This window comes from Schistocerca cancellata, chromosome 7 (genome assembly GCF_023864275.1).
Source record: "Schistocerca cancellata isolate TAMUIC-IGC-003103 chromosome 7, iqSchCanc2.1, whole genome shotgun sequence".
Taxonomy (NCBI): domain Eukaryota; kingdom Metazoa; phylum Arthropoda; class Insecta; order Orthoptera; family Acrididae; genus Schistocerca; species Schistocerca cancellata.
In genome coordinates, this window is record NC_064632.1 from 359,344,733 (window position 1) to 359,362,296 (window position 17,564).

Below are 17,564 nucleotides of genomic sequence, written 5' to 3' on the forward strand. Positions count from 1 at the left end.
TGCCACAGATCAGCAATTAAAATATATATATACCGGAATCAAGGGGAACAACTACTTCAGGTGGGAGGAGATGACAAGAGGCATAGTAGTATTACAAAATAAGAAACAAAATGCCCAATTATGACAATTAAAAAAGCAGCAGGTTCTAGTAAAATACATTCTGAACAGATGCACACACGGGGGAGGGGGAGCATAGACTATCACAAGTCAAATATCTGTTACGTATGTTTTTATAGAAGTATTATTATTTGTTGCTCCAGTCAAATTACTTTTAAAAATGCAACAAGAAATAAATGTATGGAAATGTTCACAGTAATTTTCTTCCGCTGAAAATTAAATTTTGAAGCCAATTCTCATTTAAGAACAAAAGATAAATGCATTTATTTGTTTGAACATAACTACTGAGCACACCTGAATACTGTTCATATCATGTTTAAACAAAACTTATAAACCATATGATTATACAAATAAAACCCAATACAGTAAGACAGTGCAGTATGCAGTTTTACACATAATTTGCCCATCTTGAAAAATATGTTCAAATTAAAAACAAAAGTTTAGGGAACACAATGATAAGTGCCATTAACAATTGTCAGCAATACTACTTGACCAAGTGAGACACCAGTAAAACCTCATTATCCACAGAGCAGCATGAAACTCTGCCGTACGAAACAAGACCACACCAATGACATTTAACATACAGATCATCTTTTGGTTTTTGAGTATCTGTGAAAACTCTGTATTGTTCCAAATGACAATGATGCTATAAGTGATCTAAGTAATGAATGTCTTAGTAATATTTGCAAAGGCTTAAATGCTGCTGTCACATAAGTTTTTATTTGAGTTGCACTTTCTGAGGATGTAAATGCCTGAATATATATCTTTTGTGATATCTGAATATGCCTACGTTATTGTCAGACTCATTCTCTGTCACACATTTAAGCCCTTCTAAGTATAGTGCTATGAAAGTTTCAACAATGGTGAACAGTACTGGTTCATTATATCACTGAACAGATGTACAATTTGGGCACAGAACAGATACTGCAATTGTCATGATGGATTACATGAGTGAAAACAATGTGAGGTCCCTCAGAATAAGTAAATGGAATGCAATAAACATGAGTTACATTTCTAATGTGTAATACTGCACAATGAACAAATACCCATTTGCAAGGAAGAATTCTGTACATTTTGTGACTGCTGTACTTTTTTTCTCCTATAAATCATAAAAAACCTTTGTAAAAATTTACTTATTTTGAAGCAAGCAGATGAGTGGTCCCATTTATGTAGTACTGATGTAATTATCTTGTTTCGTATCAATGCTTTTGCTCTCACTACTTAGATACTTTCTAGAGACAGGTTTTTATATTCAACAATGTAAAGCTATGCCTGCAAAATGCCTCATATTATCTCCCATACTGGACTTGTTACACTGCCTCTGTTAACGTAAATGGGTGTGAAAGACAACTAGGGATTAATATATAAAATTTATGGAGTATATATATAAATATATTGTTCTCATTTATCACTCTTGTGCAAGTTTATTTTTGCTTTTTCTCACAAGTTCCATTTGGCAGTTTTCATTGTATTCCCCGAGCTACTCAGGCATCTACACTGTACAATAAAATATAAGTAATTTACAATAATAGTGCCACTCATGCTAAATTATTAAAATGCAGTTCATACAATAAATGATCAGACTATGTTAAGGGAGCAAGTTATTCATGAGATGGCAGATGCATCTCCTAATGCAGCAGCACTGTATAGCAATTTCCTTGGCCCTCTGACCTCATACACTTTTTCAAAACTCAATGCCAACCCCCCCCACCCCATATATACACAGTATCTTGCTAATCACATTATCAAAAATTAAAATTGTTTGTATAATTATTCCTGTCCATTGGTAATAATTCAAGGGCTGTTACAATTACTGTGCCATTTTATGATATAACAAAATTGTATAACATACACAATAAGAAAATTAAAGTTGTAGTAGTGTACAGAAGAGGATATATTCTGCTGTGTACCAATACACCTGTTTTAAGCATTTTTAAGGCACAGAACACACATTCTCCTTTTTCACTGCACTGTGAAAAAAATGTCAATATATTGGTTGTACACAAAACATGTTACTAACTGCTGGCAGAAAATACAACACATTTACAAAGTATAACTTCAGTATGTAAAGTAGTATCATTGAACACTGCAGTAACAATTTAGAATTATAAAATAAGCATTTTTTTCACACACAGTGGCTACCATTATTACCTTCTTTTTAACTGGCACATATAACATTACACAAGTCCTACATATTTAAGCAAGTGAGGTACAGTTATAACAAGGATAGCTGATCCAACAATTAGTAACTGTGTTGTACGCTGCTGTCTTTGTAGTTGCTGTTCCTGTTCAATGGTGACAACAGTGATTTTGTCATTTGCAAATTCCGAAGTCGGAATGTGAGACACAGGTATTGTGGATTTTATCTCCTGCAATTTTTTTTCTATTATTACTGTCTGTTTGTTCAAAGCATCTGTAATAACATCTGTGTTACCAACATTTTTGTGGCGTTCAGCTCGTGTTACATCATTCAGTTTGTTAACCATATCTTTCAACTGTTGGATCCCTTCAACATCTGAAAGCGATGCCACAGTTTTCAGTTTATCAATAACACTAGACAGCTCCTCCTCATACTTTGGCAAGATTTCTGCACGAAGTCCTACACTATCATTATTATTTGCAACAGAATCTGTTATCAATGTCCGCAATTCCTTCATTTTTAATCTATTATTAACTGAGCTCCCAACAACTCCAATTACTGTTCCAATAATGGAACCAATTATTGACCAGTATTTTGTTTTTTCAGCTTGTGCTCGCTCTTGTTCATGACTTTCCTTAACCGCTGAAGAAAGCATGGAAAAGTATTCTCTCTCTTCCCTCTCTAACTGTTGAAATTCAGTCATTAGTTTCCTTTCTTCCTTGAGTATTTGATGTTCTTGTGTGATTAGCTGAACATAACGATCCTCTCCCCTCGTGGTACTATCCAAGGCAGCATGTATATCCTTCAGTTGGGTTTGAATTTCTGTTACAGCTTTATTTGCTTCTCTCCTCCTTTCCTGTGCAGCTATAAACTTTTCTTCAGCTTCAAGTACCCTAGTTTGCGCTCGCCTGACTTCATCCATTCCAGTTACTTCTTCATACCACTTCACTAAGTCTGTTAATTTACGTGTCAACAGACTTTCATGCTTCTCTGTTACTACACTGATCGCTGGCTGAGTGTTTGATAAAGCTTTATATAAATAAACTATAGGTCTTCTTGCCTTTATCCTGAATAATTCGCTGACAATAGTACCTCTACGTAGAGCGACAGCCATACCTAATTTTTTTTTGTATATCCAGCTATAAAAGGTTACTAAAATATCTACACACAGAACTAAGGTGTCTGTCTGATTTGGGTAAGACACATGACGTATGTAGAAGTTATAAGAAGTTTACTAAGCAAATTACAATTTTATGCTGTCATTTGCCCCTGACTCGGTTGGATTACGTTATGGTACAATACCTGGTGCCCACACTCTATTGCTTCACGAAATGCTGTTGTGATCCATTACCGGTTTTTATTAATAGACGGAACGTCAAATATAAGCAGTTATATAACATAATTCCTAAATGACAGCTTTTAGGAAATAAAGCAGTGAGCGTGATAGGTGTGCTACAAAAACAAGCACTTTCTCCAAGTCAAACATTATTTACAGTGTCACACTATTCCCCATGTCACTATCACATGTGATACAACTCTGATCAGATGTAAACACCTTGCTTATAGTTGCACAGATAAAACATTTGCAATTTGAAGATCTTTGTTTTTAGCAGAGGCAGTTTTAATACAATATTGTGGAATATTGAAGACATCTGTTGCTTTCGTGATCTTTAATGTATCTAATTCCTGTTGGAATCGTAATGTTTAATTGTGAACCTTATTAATTTAGGATTTCTAGAAAAAAAGATAAATACACATTGTATTCGAATCTTGCGGTGCGAATTACAGTTTGCATTATTTTGATAAGAGGGGTTAAAGCTATTATACTACTGTTATAATTAACTTTTCACATTGTTTATTTATTATTGTATAATGTCAGATACCGATAATTTCTTCCTATCGCCAATAAATATTGACTAAAGTTGATAAGCATTGTACCTTTTTCTTTCAGCGATGTTAAAAAACTTAAGCTCATAGCGATAGATATCCCAGAATGCATCACGTCCCTACCCTTGGCAGTCAAGTGCAAGCTCTGTCTCAGTGTTGTGCGAATTTCGTCTTACGTAAAGGTCTAAATAAACTATGTTTTTAGCGATTTCGTGATGGATGACAAGTGTCGGAATGTGTATGCAGATATGTGTCGTTAAGTGTATTGTGAAGTGCGTGAACCATTAAAGCCTGCAAAATAGGGAATATCTTTTTAAACGCGAGGTAGGGCGAGACCCATCGGTGCTGCCTACCCACCATATTTCTTGATAACTGGCCTGATGCCATGGGTTGTTTTGGTAGCGGAGGCTCAAAAGCGGACCAAGAAGAACGAAAAATTTTAAGTGAACGAAATAAAAAGATAAACGCACAACTCCAAAAGGATAAACAAGTGTATAGAGCAACGCACAGGTTATTATTACTAGGTAAATAAAAGATCAGAGTGCTTTAGTTGATCGTAAAGTCCTGTCAGCCATATTGAGACAGTATGAGATATTTTTGATTAATTTTGTGTTCTGAATTACGCCTGATATTACTTCTATTTTTTAACAAGGTGCCGGAGAATCGGGGAAAAGCACAATAGTGAAGCAGATGAGGATATTGCATGTCAATGGCTTTAGTGAAGAGTAAGTGTCAGTCTCTCTACATATCTAAGCATGTTTCATTTTGATGTATTTTTGTGTAAAGAAGACGCCGGTTTATTGAGAAAATGGTTGCTGAAGTATCTGAGTGACTTCTCTTATGTATACAAACATGATACAGATGTTTAGATTCACGCCAAGTAGTTCATGTTGATTTCGTTCTCATCCAGTCAAACACTTGGTTGGAACGCCTCTTTTTCGTCGTACATAATAGTTATTATATCATTTACTCCACTGGAATTATGCAAATTAATCATCCTTGGGTAATCCAAGAAAAATTTATTGTGTGTGGACATACATTTGAAATGCAGTTGTTTTTGTTGACTTACTCTGGGACTAGCTATCAACATGATACATAAACAGTGGGAGTGCAGACAAATGAAAATGAGTCTGTAAGGAATGTCGTATTACTGTAATTACATCATGTGAAGAGCATTTGTAGTTGCTCCATTGGTAAATGTATTTTCGAAAACACGTTTCCATCAGTCATTAAATGCTTTTAAATTGTGAACTTTGTGTTACTGTGGTACAGAAATTCTTGTTTGGGGAAGTAATTCTAGCGCTGATATTTACTTTAATCACAGTCATTTGAGTATAACACAATTCCCATTATGATTTTGAGCAATTATTTATGTGAAATTTCTATGTGCAATTTAAGACATAAAAGACTCAAAAAAAGGCAGAGTTCGTTAATTTCATTGAATATCTCTCTTTGATGTCTTGTGTTAGACTGGACTGTTAAAATGTTGGTGTGGCCAGATTCTACCCATATTTAAAGAGTTGCTGCGGCCAAGCATTACTCGTATTTTGAGGACTTTAGTATGCAAACTGTACATTGCTTATTGTGATGAGGTTGTTGTTTTTTTTGTTTTTTACATTGAAAATTCAAGTGACTGTCCAAATATAATACTTATATTGAGGTTATAATAAATTCCTTGCTCAAACTTCAGAATGGTATGATTCTCCCTCCTTCCCTACAACCTACCATGTTTTGTTTTTATGAGGCTCTGATAAAATAATATTAATACACTTCTCTAATTTTGCTATTTTTCCAATTCCAGCAGAGCAACGAACAAGTTCCCTTTTCATATTCGTCCTTATCCTTCTAGAAAATATATCACTACTTCTCATTAAAACTGTTGTGTATGTAAGCTTTCACAGAAGTTTTTTATGAATTTCTTGGTTCTTGTTACTGCATCGTATTACCTAGAATGTGGGTTCAAAGATTTTGGATAAAGTGATGCAGTATCAAAACAGTAGAACTTAGAACTACAATAGGGCCTATATTATTGCCTCAGTATTCTTACCTTATGTAATTGGCAATTTATTTATTTCCATAGTTTTGTGTAATTTCCAACATTTGTATCATTTCGTATGTAATGATCTTCCAATTTAGCCATCAGAGTTCACTTTATAGCTGACTCAAAGCACCATTTAGCTGGAATCTATTACTAATTACTTTTTCCTGTGCTTGTATGGTGGAACTGTCTATTCTATACAAGTTTCGAAGTTTGTGCTGTAGTGTGGCACATAAATTCAATACATTGTGTACTCTGCTAAATAATAGGAACTTGTAGTTCCGCATCTGCCCACGGACTTCTTGATGCTCTGTGTACAGTAACGTTATTTTGATAGTAATTTGCTGGTAGCTCTTTGTTTTATTTTCTTTTTTCTTTTTATTGTCCCCCCACCCCCTCCCAAACATTTTGTGTGTAGAAATAGGTACATTAATGACTACGTTATCCCTTGGGTAATGCCTGTTAAAATTTGTTGCCCTGTATTCCAGTCACTTCCTTTCCTATATAAATTGTTCTGGTTGATATTTGATTTTACTGAAGATGAGAAAACTGCCTATAAACCCTTGCCTCACTTAAACTTGGCTCATCTGAAAATTGAAATGGCTTCTGCTGATTTGTTCTAACAAAAAAGTGAACTTTAAACTACTTTCACATTTTCAATGGGTGAATTACAAGAATTATGACAATTCAACTTGTTGGATACAGTGTTTGTTTGGGAGGGTAAAAATAACCAATTCTTCGGTTGGTAGAAACTAATTCTTGACTTCGGAGTCAGTCTTGAAATGTCTTCTTTGTGTCTTCAAGACCACCTCTGTTACCTGTATATGGCGATGTCCATGATTTGTGTCCTGAACCAGGCATTTGGAAACAGTGATCATTGTCGCTGAACCCTTATCAACTGACTACTTCCTTCCAAAAGGCCTGTCGGCCCCACCCACCGTAGCACTGAATTAAAAACTATTGTTTGAAGGGGAAAAAAATCACAAGACATATTTCTTTGAAATATGTAGTGATTACTCTGAAAGTATAGTTTAAGTGCCTGTTTAGTAATAGTGACTGAGTTACGGGGAGTTAGAACTTTTTTTTTTCTTTCTTTTTTTTTCCCCCTTCACATTTTCGAATTTTTCTGTCATTATAAAATTTGCAATTTTCTAAATGAAATGGTATACAGGGTGTTACAAAAAGGTGCGGCCAAACTTTCAGGAAACATTCCTCACACACAAATAAAGAAAAGATGTTATGTGGACATGTGTCCGATTTCCATGTTAGAGCTCATTTTAGTTTCGTCAGTATGTACTGCTCAATGGAACACGTTATCATGATTTCATACTGGATACTCTACCTGTGCTGCTAGAACATGTGCCTTTACAAGTACGACACAACGTGTGGTTCATGCACGATGGAGCTCCTGCACATTTCAGTCAAAGTGTTCGTAAGCTTCTCAGCAACAGATTCGGTGACCGGTGGATTGGTACAGGCGGACCAATTCCATGGCCTCCACGCTCTCCTGACCTCAACCCTCTTGACTTTCATTTATGGGGGCATTTGAAAGCTCTTGTCTACGTAACCCCGGTACCAAATGTAGAGACTCTTCATGCTCGCGTTGTGGACGGCTGTGATACAATATGCCATTCTCCAGGGCTGCATCAGCGCATCAGGGATTCCATGCGATGGAGGGTGGATGCATGTATCCTCGCTAACGGAGGACATTTTGAACATTTCCTGTAACAAAGTGTTTGAAGTCACTCTGGTACATTCTGTTGCTGTGTGTTTCAATTCCATGATTAATGTGATTTGAAGAGAAGTAATAAAATGAGCTCTAACATGGAAATTAAGCGTTTCCGGACAAATGTCCACATAACATATTTTCTTTCTTTGTGTGAGGAATGTTTCCTGAAAGTTTGGCCGTACCTTTTTGTAACACCCTGTATACATCACTTATAAACTCCCAAGGGAAGTACTTTACTTTATTTTTTTAAATACAATCTACACTGGTTGAAAATGTAAAATTTTTACGTGTGTTACTTCAGGACATCATCATCATTTTTTATGTAGAAGGCTGTGGATTGCTGGGTTATAAACCTTAAACTACATGTTTGTATTGGTAGCACTGTCAAAAACAATATCGTATCGTTTCATGGTATAAACACGCGTTGAATACTGAAGTGCTAACGTTTTTTCCAAGGAAGCGTGACAAATAGATTGGTAAATCTCTCAAAAAGTAAAGTATGATGCCGAAACAAAGTGTTTTTAAGAAACATGGTTTTCATGGTAATATATTTTCAAATAAAGGGAAACATTGTGTTCAACATGGGGCGCGTGAAGTAACAGACAATGAAATCCAGGCAAACTTGTTATTATCTAGAGAAACATCCATTAGTGCTTCGAAGATTAAAATAAAACATTGTGATACAGTTTTATCGTAACGAAAGTGATGTAAATGATACGTTAGGTTATATTCTGAGAGATTTCCACATCCTAACCGGCGTGTTAGGTGAATGTGTGTGTGTGTGTGTGTGTGTGTGTGTGTGTGTGTGTGTGTGTGTGTTGTAAAATAGGTGGAGGACCAGTTAGTTTACATGAGGACAGGGAGGTATCAAATGGACTACCCAGGAAACACATTATTAATTGTGCCAGTTGTAAATATACTCATTCATTTTGGAATTCTGATAAGTGTAAAGATAATTATTTTGAAGTGAATATTAGGTGGTTTTATGGATTGAGAGCTATTGACAAAGGACACACTGCAGCAGAAACAATATGTGCCGTGATGAATATGCCAAGCCCACCTTGTAAAATCGACAAGTATACAGGATTTATTGGAGCTGCTGTGGAATCTGTTGCAAGTGAGTCAACGAAGGGTGCTGCAAACGAAGCTGTTGAAATAAATGATGGTATGACTGACATACCAGTAGCTTTTGATGGCACTTGGCAGAAGCGCAGCTACAGTTTTAAGAATTCTGTTGCTACACTGACAATGTAGATACTGGAAAGGTAATATATTTCCAGATTTCAACCAAACATTGCTATAAGTGTAAATCAGGGAATGAAGATGTTAATATCTGTGACAGAAATTATGAAGGAACAAGTGGCAGTATGCAGCTATTGAAATTTTTAGTTGATCTGTGAATGAAAGGGGAGTGTGTTACACTAAGTTCTTAGGCAATGAAGACTCAAAAGCGCATAACAGCGTAGTAGCCGCTCAGCCTTATGTTGAGAAGATTATCACAAAACTGGAATGTGCTGGTCATGCTCAGTCCAGCAGAGGATGGGTGCCAGGTTGAGGAAGTTTAAACAAAGTTTGAGAGAGAAGAAACTTTCTGATGGTAAAACCATATGAGGCAGGCTGACAAACAAAATGGTTGATGATCTACAGCAGTATTATGGGATGGTCATTTGAAATAATTCTGAGAAGTTGTTGAAAATGAAGCAGGCAATATGGGCTACCTTCTTCCACAGACTGTCAATTGATGAAAGTACAGTACACCACCTTTACCCTCCTGGACCTGATTCGTGGTGCAATTACTGCAATGCCCAGTACGCAAACAGTTCATACAGCCATAAACATTCCATCCCAGCAGCGGTCATGGATATCAGAAAACCTATTTACAGAGACCTGGCAAATCCTGAATTACTGAAGAAGTGTCTGCATGGTCAGGCTCAAAATCCCAATGAGTCATTCAATAATTTTATATGGACTCCCTTACCAAATAAATGTTTTTGTTGGAATGAAGACACTAAAGTGGGGGAGGGGGTCAGTGATGGTGTTATTGCTTTTAATGATGGCTACATTGGTAGGGTGAAATTGCTACGTCATATTGGAATTAATCTTGGAGCAAACTGCATCAGAGAACTTGAACGGATGGACAAGGTTCGCATTGATAAAGCAGAGTATGGAGCACAATTGTCCACTAAGGGGTTCAGAAAGAAGAAAAAACTTGAAAAAGATCAAGAGGATGATATACAGTATGGTGCAAGGTGCTTCTGAGTGACTAAAAATAAAAAAATTAAGCACATATTAAGTGAATCACAGTCTTTTGAAATTTTAGAAGCCGTTCCTGAAAACTTACATTTTCTGTTGCATTTTCGTTAAATCTTGGAAACCATTTCGAGTACAATATTCAAATTTTCAGGAAGTAATAACATACATATTCTGAGTCTACTGAACTAAAAGAAGAACATAATGTTATGTGTAATTAACATTATTTAGGATAACATATACAAAAAAGTTCACAAAATTTTAATCATGCAATTTAGAAAATGTGTTTCTGAAAGCAGTGGCTGAAATGCAATTATTGTAGTTCAGTAGGCTCAGAATATAAAGTTTAATGTCCTGTAAAAGTTTAAAGTCAATGGCTACAGTGGTTCCTGAAATAAAGGGAAGCCAAGTCACTAAATTTAACATTGTCAGGGTAGGGCAGTCCATCTCTTCTTACATAAAGAATGAAATTAGGTCTGATATGCTGTTAATTATTGATGTTAACGTTAGTGACTGAGAACTAGCTCATGTACCTAAGAATGACAGAGGAAATTGGTTGTGGTCCATTCAAGGAAGCAGCCCAGTATTCATCCCAAGTACCTTGTGCGGGATGGAAAGCCCTAAATGAGGATAACCGTGTTTAATGTTTAGAGGTGCAGGATGACATTTTTTGGTATTATTTATGCGGGTGTGTTACAACCTCATTGCTCATCTTTGGTTTTATGGTTGCAAAGGAAGGCAAGAAACTCAAAAATGGGTGAAAAGAGAAATTAAAATGAAAATGGAAAAAAATGCTGTTAATCAAATAATTTCATTTCCCATCTTTTTGTCTTTGTTTAAAGGAAGCTATATGTGTTTCGCATAAAGATGCTTAGTCAAATTGCATGATACGGCAGGGTGTTTCTTCAAAAGCTCATTAAGTAAATTTGGAACTTTGCTCAGTGAGATTAAGTGTAGTTACATTTGTTGCTAAGCATCACATTCATACATTTGAGGTGTAAACTTTGTGTAGTGATGCCCTGAAGACCAAATGCTTCTTATTTCCTCATAACTTATTGTTGGGCTACTTTAACTGGAGATATAATTTTTAATTTTATGTGAATTTTGTAGCTGAACTGTGTTTCTTTTCATTCATTCTTTATTGTAGTAAATGTAAAGTTCTACTTAATTTATCATCAAAACTGTTGAACGTAATTTTGACAAATATTCTCTCTTCCACTGTCTTTAATTTGTTGGTGCATTAGTATGCATATTTACGTTAATTATTTGTTTTTAATACATTACAAATATCAAGTAAAATGCTTGTGTAGCCAACACATTGACACCCTAGTAGTTGTGAGGAAGATACAAGGGATGCTTTTGATTGAGCACATGTGTTCTGTGCTAATTAGAAATTCATTCCATTTAGCAGCAAACTGATTGTATTATTCTTGTTACTCTGATATTTAGTAGTAATTGCAGGAAATCGTACAAGATGAAAAATATTTTCACAGTTTCTTGATGGTCATCCCTCCTTATTTTGAAATTGAAAAATAGGAACTTTGCTTTTTGCCACAAATTATTTCTTAAATCTGGAGGAGAATTGTCGTTTGAGTTTGTGAGTACAACATAATTTTTACCTGGAGATTCAGACCCTTTCTCATTAGAGGGCTGCTAGTTTTATGTTAATGTTTTTAGAATTGTTGTTGATAAATTGTGTGGGTAGTGACTGTGATTCTGGGGAAATTTTGAAATATTGGGTTGATTGAATAGCATTATTGAACAATGTGAGAATAATGGTAGTACTAGCTTTAAATGTGTTAGAAAAGTCATACAATTCATGAGCAAGTATTGTGAGTTTTTGTTTCCAACATTAGTTGTAGTAATTAGTTATTTTATTTTCTCACTGACCAATATTCTCTAATTATTGTCCCCTATTTTTGAAGTTGCGCTAGAATAAATTTGTGTGTAGCTTTTTGTGCTATTAAGTAGGAAAAGCAAGTCATATTTATTGAGAGTTGCAACTTTATTCATAAGTCATCCTCATCACCCTCTCTGTGTCAAAGCAGTTCAAAATTATTCAATCAAAGCTCACTTGTGGAACATGTGATGCAAAATGTGGGCTTAAATACTGGTCCAATCAGAAATATCATCAGTTCTTTCAACAGTAACGTTTAGACAGCTTGAACATTGCTTTCTTTTCTGCCACATATAGTATTGCAAAAATAATACTGTAATTCATAAGCAGTGGGTAATTTTTATTTTACACACATCTGTCTTGTCTCTCATAAACATAGTTGCTGCAACACGTGACTGTTGACATAATAATCTAACCTGGACCAAGCACGGTGGCGCACTGGTTAGCACACTGGACTCTCATTCGGCAGGATGATGTTTCGAACCTGTGCCCAGCCATCCGGATTTTGGTTTTCCATGATTTCCTTAAATTGCTTCAGGCAAATGTCAGAATGGTTCCTTTGAAAGGGCACAGCCGATTTCCTTCCCCATCCTTGCGTAATCCAATGGGGCCGATGACCTCGCTGTGTGGTCCTCTCCTTCCAAATCAGCTAACCAACCTAATCTGAAGGGGGAAAAAAAGGAAAGGATAATTTGCTGCTTCATGTGTTGAAATTGGTGTTTATGATGACTGTCTGTTGTCATAGGATGGCTATATTTGAGGTGGGGAAGAATTACTGACATTAATGCTTGACTTACTTCTGGAGTGTATTTATTGTACATGATAATGGTGATAAATTATTTCTTTTTTGTGTATGTTTGTTTCACCACAATTTTGGCATTTGTTAGATATCCGGTTAGATATCCGATACATTGAATTTGCCAATGTTGGTGGCTGGATCCCTTCTTGACACACCACTCCCTTCGTGGAAGTAATTTGCGTACTTCATATATGCATCTAGTGTAGATCTCATGTTCAAGTGTAGTAATGTTTTCTAAATGTTTGTGTAAACTGTAACTGTGGCAGAAAGTGGTTATCAGCCCGGCATTTACCTAATTGGATGTGAAAAAAATGCCTAAAAGCTTGATCCAGGCTGGCTGCTCACCGATCCATGTTGTTAATCTACTAGGCGGATTAAAGCAGGTGCTGGTTCAGGTGCCTGTGCACTGATGGCAGTGTGTTAGTGTACTGAGGGCAGGTGAAGGTGATATCTGACTGTTACATCCCAAATATATAGTATTATCATAAATTTTCATTTAAGTATCTAACAAAAGAAAATAAATGAAGAAGATAACTTTGCCTGGAATTTAAGATAAAAAAAGAGGAATACATTTATTGGCAACATGAAATTTGGACTTTTGTAGAGATATGGACCATTTTCTCGTAGAAGTAAGGACCATTTCCACGTACACCATTTGTGGTATTATATAATTTGTGATAAATTAACTTCTCTTGAAACAATGCTGCTAGTTAATCCACAACCATAGCGCAAAGAAGATAACACGGATAATGTAATGTAAGAAATCAAACAGTGCAAAATCCAGCATTGAATGACAACAGTATCATAAAAAGGATAGATTGCTACTCACCATATAGAGAAGACAGTGAGTTGCAGACAAGCCAAAACAAATACAATGCTATACATTTGAGCTTTCAGCCTAAAGGCCTTCTTCTAAAGTAGAAAACACACACACACACATTCTCACGACCACAACTGCACATGCACAACCACTCTCTGGCCACTGACACAGGGCAGCGTACAGCAACTGCACCTGACAGGAGAAGCACTCTGTGGGTGGTGAAGGTAAGGACAATGCTAGGCAGGGAGGAGGAGGGGTAGCAGGGTAGATGTGGGAACAGATATAGTGCTGCTTGTGGAAGAGTGCAGGGATGTGGTAGGAACAGAATAGGGCAGCTGGATGCAGTAGGAAATATTAGGTGACAGGAAGAGGAGAGAGTGGAAAAAGGAGGGAAATAGAGGGGGGACAGGACTAGGACTATGTTGCTGGAATGAAGAGCTGTGTAGTGCTGGTGTTCGAGCAGGGTGAGGGAGAGGTAAGTGAAGGACAGGGGCTAGCGAAGGTTGGGACAAGGAGGTTTACGGGAATGTAGGATTTATTGCAGAGAGAGTTCGCACGTGAGCGATTCAGAAAAGCTGGTGTTGGTAGGAAGGATCCAGACGGCACAGGCGGTGAAGCAGTCATTGAAGTGAAGCACGTTATTGGGCAGCATTTTCAGCAGCTGCGTGATTGAGCTGTCTATTGGCCGCCTCTCGTTGGTGACCATTCATGCCAATAGAGAGCTCGTTGTCATGCCCATGTAGAAAGTAGTATAAAGATTGTAGCTTAGTTTGTATATCACATGACTGCTTTCACAAGTAGCCCTGCCTTTAATAGGGTAGGAGATGCCTTTGACCTGTCTGGAGTAGGTAGTGGAAGGAGGATGAGTGTGGCGTGTTTTGCATCTAGGTCTATTACTGGGATATGAGCCATGAGGAAAGGGGTTGAGAGCAGGGGTGGAGTAGGTATGTATAAGGATATTGTGTAGGTTTGTTAGTTGGTGGAATACCATTGTGGGAGGGGTGGGAAGGATAGTGAGCAGGCTATTCCTCATGTCAGGACACAAGAAGTAGTAGTCAAAGATATAGGTACTGATCTAGCTTCCTTGAAGTAGAGGTCAGCATCGAGGAAGGTGTCTGAGAACCAGGTGAAGCAAGGTAGAAGGCTTTGAGTATCTGGAGGAATGTGGATAGGGTGTCTCACCCTCAGTCCAGATTACGAAGATGTTATCAGTGAATCTCTACAAATATGAGGGATTTGATAGGTGGGTATAGGATGACAACATATGGGTGTCCCTTGCTCTACCACATATTTGTTTCGACAAGTAATTGCGGATGAGAATATATTTGGTGATGGTGGCCAGGAAGCAAGTTGTAGGTTTGGAGTCAAGCCGGGTGTTAGGAAAGGTAGTGTTCAGTAGAGTCAAGATGTGGGCGTTAAGGGATTTTAGTGTAGAGCGGCATGGCATCAACAGTGATGAGCAGGGCGCTATGTGGTAAAGGAACAGGAACTGTGGAGAGGCTGTGGAGGAAATGTTGGTATTGTCGTCCACCTCAAGGATGGCGACATCAGTATCTGCCAACCACCAGCAACCACTTTGACAGCTGACACACATTTCATTCCAAGAAGTCCCAGCCAAACACAGATATCACATCTGTAGTGTTGGACAGGTCCTCTCCCCAAATATAAGGGGTATCACTGATGCCTTTACAGACCAAAATTGCCCTCCCAACCTTGTCTGAAAACAGATACACCGTGCCTTGTCTTTCCATTTATCTGCCACCTCTCACATACCCACCGTTTGGCCTCAAAAGAGCACTCCCCTTGTGACACAATACCATGCAGGACTGGTGGAAGTGAATCACGTTCTCTGCCATGATTTTAACTACCTCATGCCTTGAAATGAGGAGTGTCTTATCCAGTATCCTTCCCACCTCTCCCACAGTGGTGTTCTACCACCCATTGAACCTACATATATCCTTGTCCATCTCCACTCCAACCCTGCTTCCAACCCCTTGCCTCATGGCTCGTGTCCCGGTAATAGACTCAAATGCAAGACCTCTCCTGTATATCCTCCCACTACCATGATCACCACCTGCCTCCCCCCCCCCCTCCTACCCCCAGCAGTTGGGTCCCTTCTGGTGCTTCCACACCCACTTCTTGAGCATTGGCTCACCACCTCTTGGGGAAACCACTCCCCATCCGTCAGCCGGAGGTACCTCATCCTCCTCTGGCTTCTCTAGCTAGGAAGAGGTCTCTTGGGACTCTTCCTTCCATGATTCTTGCTGGTCCATAACCAGACACCAGCCAGGGGCTGAAGGAGACACAGGTTGATGTCTGTCCTCCTGTGTTCTTGAAATCAGTTCAGGGAAACCTTCTCAGCCCTCGTCTTCTGAGGAGGAGGAGGATAAAAAGAAATCTTCTAAGACAAAGGAAACTTTGATGGGTCTCCACATCAATGGACTCTGCACATATGCCTTCTGAGCCAAAGGTGGAGATCCCGGTGGCCCCTGAGGCACCTGATCTCCCCAGGCAATGTGCCACAGAACCTATGAGAGTGCATGCCGACATCTCATCTGGTGGCCGTACATGACCCCAGCTGACAACCTGCCCGTGCTGCTCCCCCCCCTCCCCCACCCCCTACCCCCTCCATTTCTGGTCACTTCATGCCCCAACAGTAGTCAGTCAGTTTTATCTGCCAGTGGAATTGTAATGGGTTTTTCCACCCACATGGCTGAGCAACAGCAGCCTTCAAACACAACACTGCATTCTGTTTTGCCATCCAGGAAACATGGTTTCCAGCAATTTGGACCCTTGCCCTTTGTGGCTACTGAGGTTATTTTATGAATCATACTAACTAACAGAAAGTATCAAGTGCAGTTTGTACACAAATGAGCTGGACTCAATATATAGTGGCCTTGTGCCTCTTAATACTCCATTGGAGCCTGTGGCTGTTCAGGTACAGGCACATCAGGATTTTGTGATCTGTAATGTTTATCTCCCACCCGATGGCGTCGTGTCCCAGGATGTACTGAATGCATTACTCGCTCACCTCCTCCCACCATTCCTATTCTAGGTAGATTCCAGCCCCCATAACCCATTGTGGGGTGGAACAATGATAACTGATCACTGGCCATCGTAAAGACATCAAAACTTTAGTGGCACAACTTGATTTTTGCCTGTTGAACTCTGGTGCCCCACACATTTCAATGTTGCACACAGGACTTATTCAACCATTGATCTCTCCTTTCACAGTCCTGGTCTTCTACCATCTATCCACTAGAGGGTCTACAATGACCTGTGTGGTAGTAATCAGATATTCCTGTCCCTCCCTTAGAATTGTTTCCCTGGACATTTGCCCAGACAGATTCTCCGTAACGTGTATCCACAGGACATGTGACCTGTAATTGAAGAAGTGTCATGATGATCTCTCCATTGGCAAAAGATTCCGGAATAGTCCCCCATTCGGATCTCCGGGAGGGGACTGCCAAGGGGGAGGTTACCATGAGAAAAAGATTGAATAATCAATGAAAGGATAACATTCTACGAGTCGGGGTGTGGAATGTCAGAAGCTTGAACATGGTAGGGAAACTAGAAAATCTGAAAAGGGAAATGCAAAGGCTCAATCTAGATATACTGGGGGTCAGTGAAGTGGAAGGAAGACAAGGATTTCTGGTCAGATGAGTATCGGGTAATATCAACAGCAGCAGAAAATGGTATAACAGGTGAAGGATTCGTTATGAATAGGAAGGTAGGGCAGAGGGTGTGTTACTGTGAACAGTTCAGTGACCGGGTTGTTCTAATCAGAATCGACAGCAGACCAACACCGACAACGATAGTTCAGGTATACATGCCGACGTCGCAAGCTGAAGATGAACAGATAGAGAAAGTGTATGAGGATATTGAAA

At 38.5% G+C, this 17,564-nt stretch overlaps 2 protein-coding genes across 2 annotated transcripts in view; one reads left to right on the forward strand and one right to left on the reverse strand.

The window, feature by feature from the left end:
* Nucleotides 1-356: 356 nt before the first annotated feature.
* LOC126092364 (mitochondrial potassium channel-like) lies at nt 357-3,398 on the reverse strand. The gene has a single exon (XM_049907909.1). It carries the CDS (start codon nt 3,369-3,371, stop codon nt 2,295-2,297), a length of 1,077 nt encoding a protein of 358 aa, XP_049763866.1. The 5' UTR covers nt 3,372-3,398; the 3' UTR covers nt 357-2,294.
* Nucleotides 3,399-3,959: 561 nt separating this feature from the next.
* The window catches only part of LOC126092548 (guanine nucleotide-binding protein G(s) subunit alpha), a 409,638-nt gene continuing 396,033 nt past the window's right edge, over nt 3,960-17,564 (forward strand). The window contains exons 1-3 of the mRNA XM_049908206.1: nt 3,960-4,032; nt 4,209-4,668; nt 4,797-4,869. Coding sequence (XP_049764163.1) covers nt 4,530-4,668; nt 4,797-4,869 — 212 coding nt within the window. The 5' untranslated portion in view covers nt 3,960-4,032; nt 4,209-4,529. The remainder of the gene's footprint in view (nt 4,033-4,208; nt 4,669-4,796; nt 4,870-17,564) is intronic.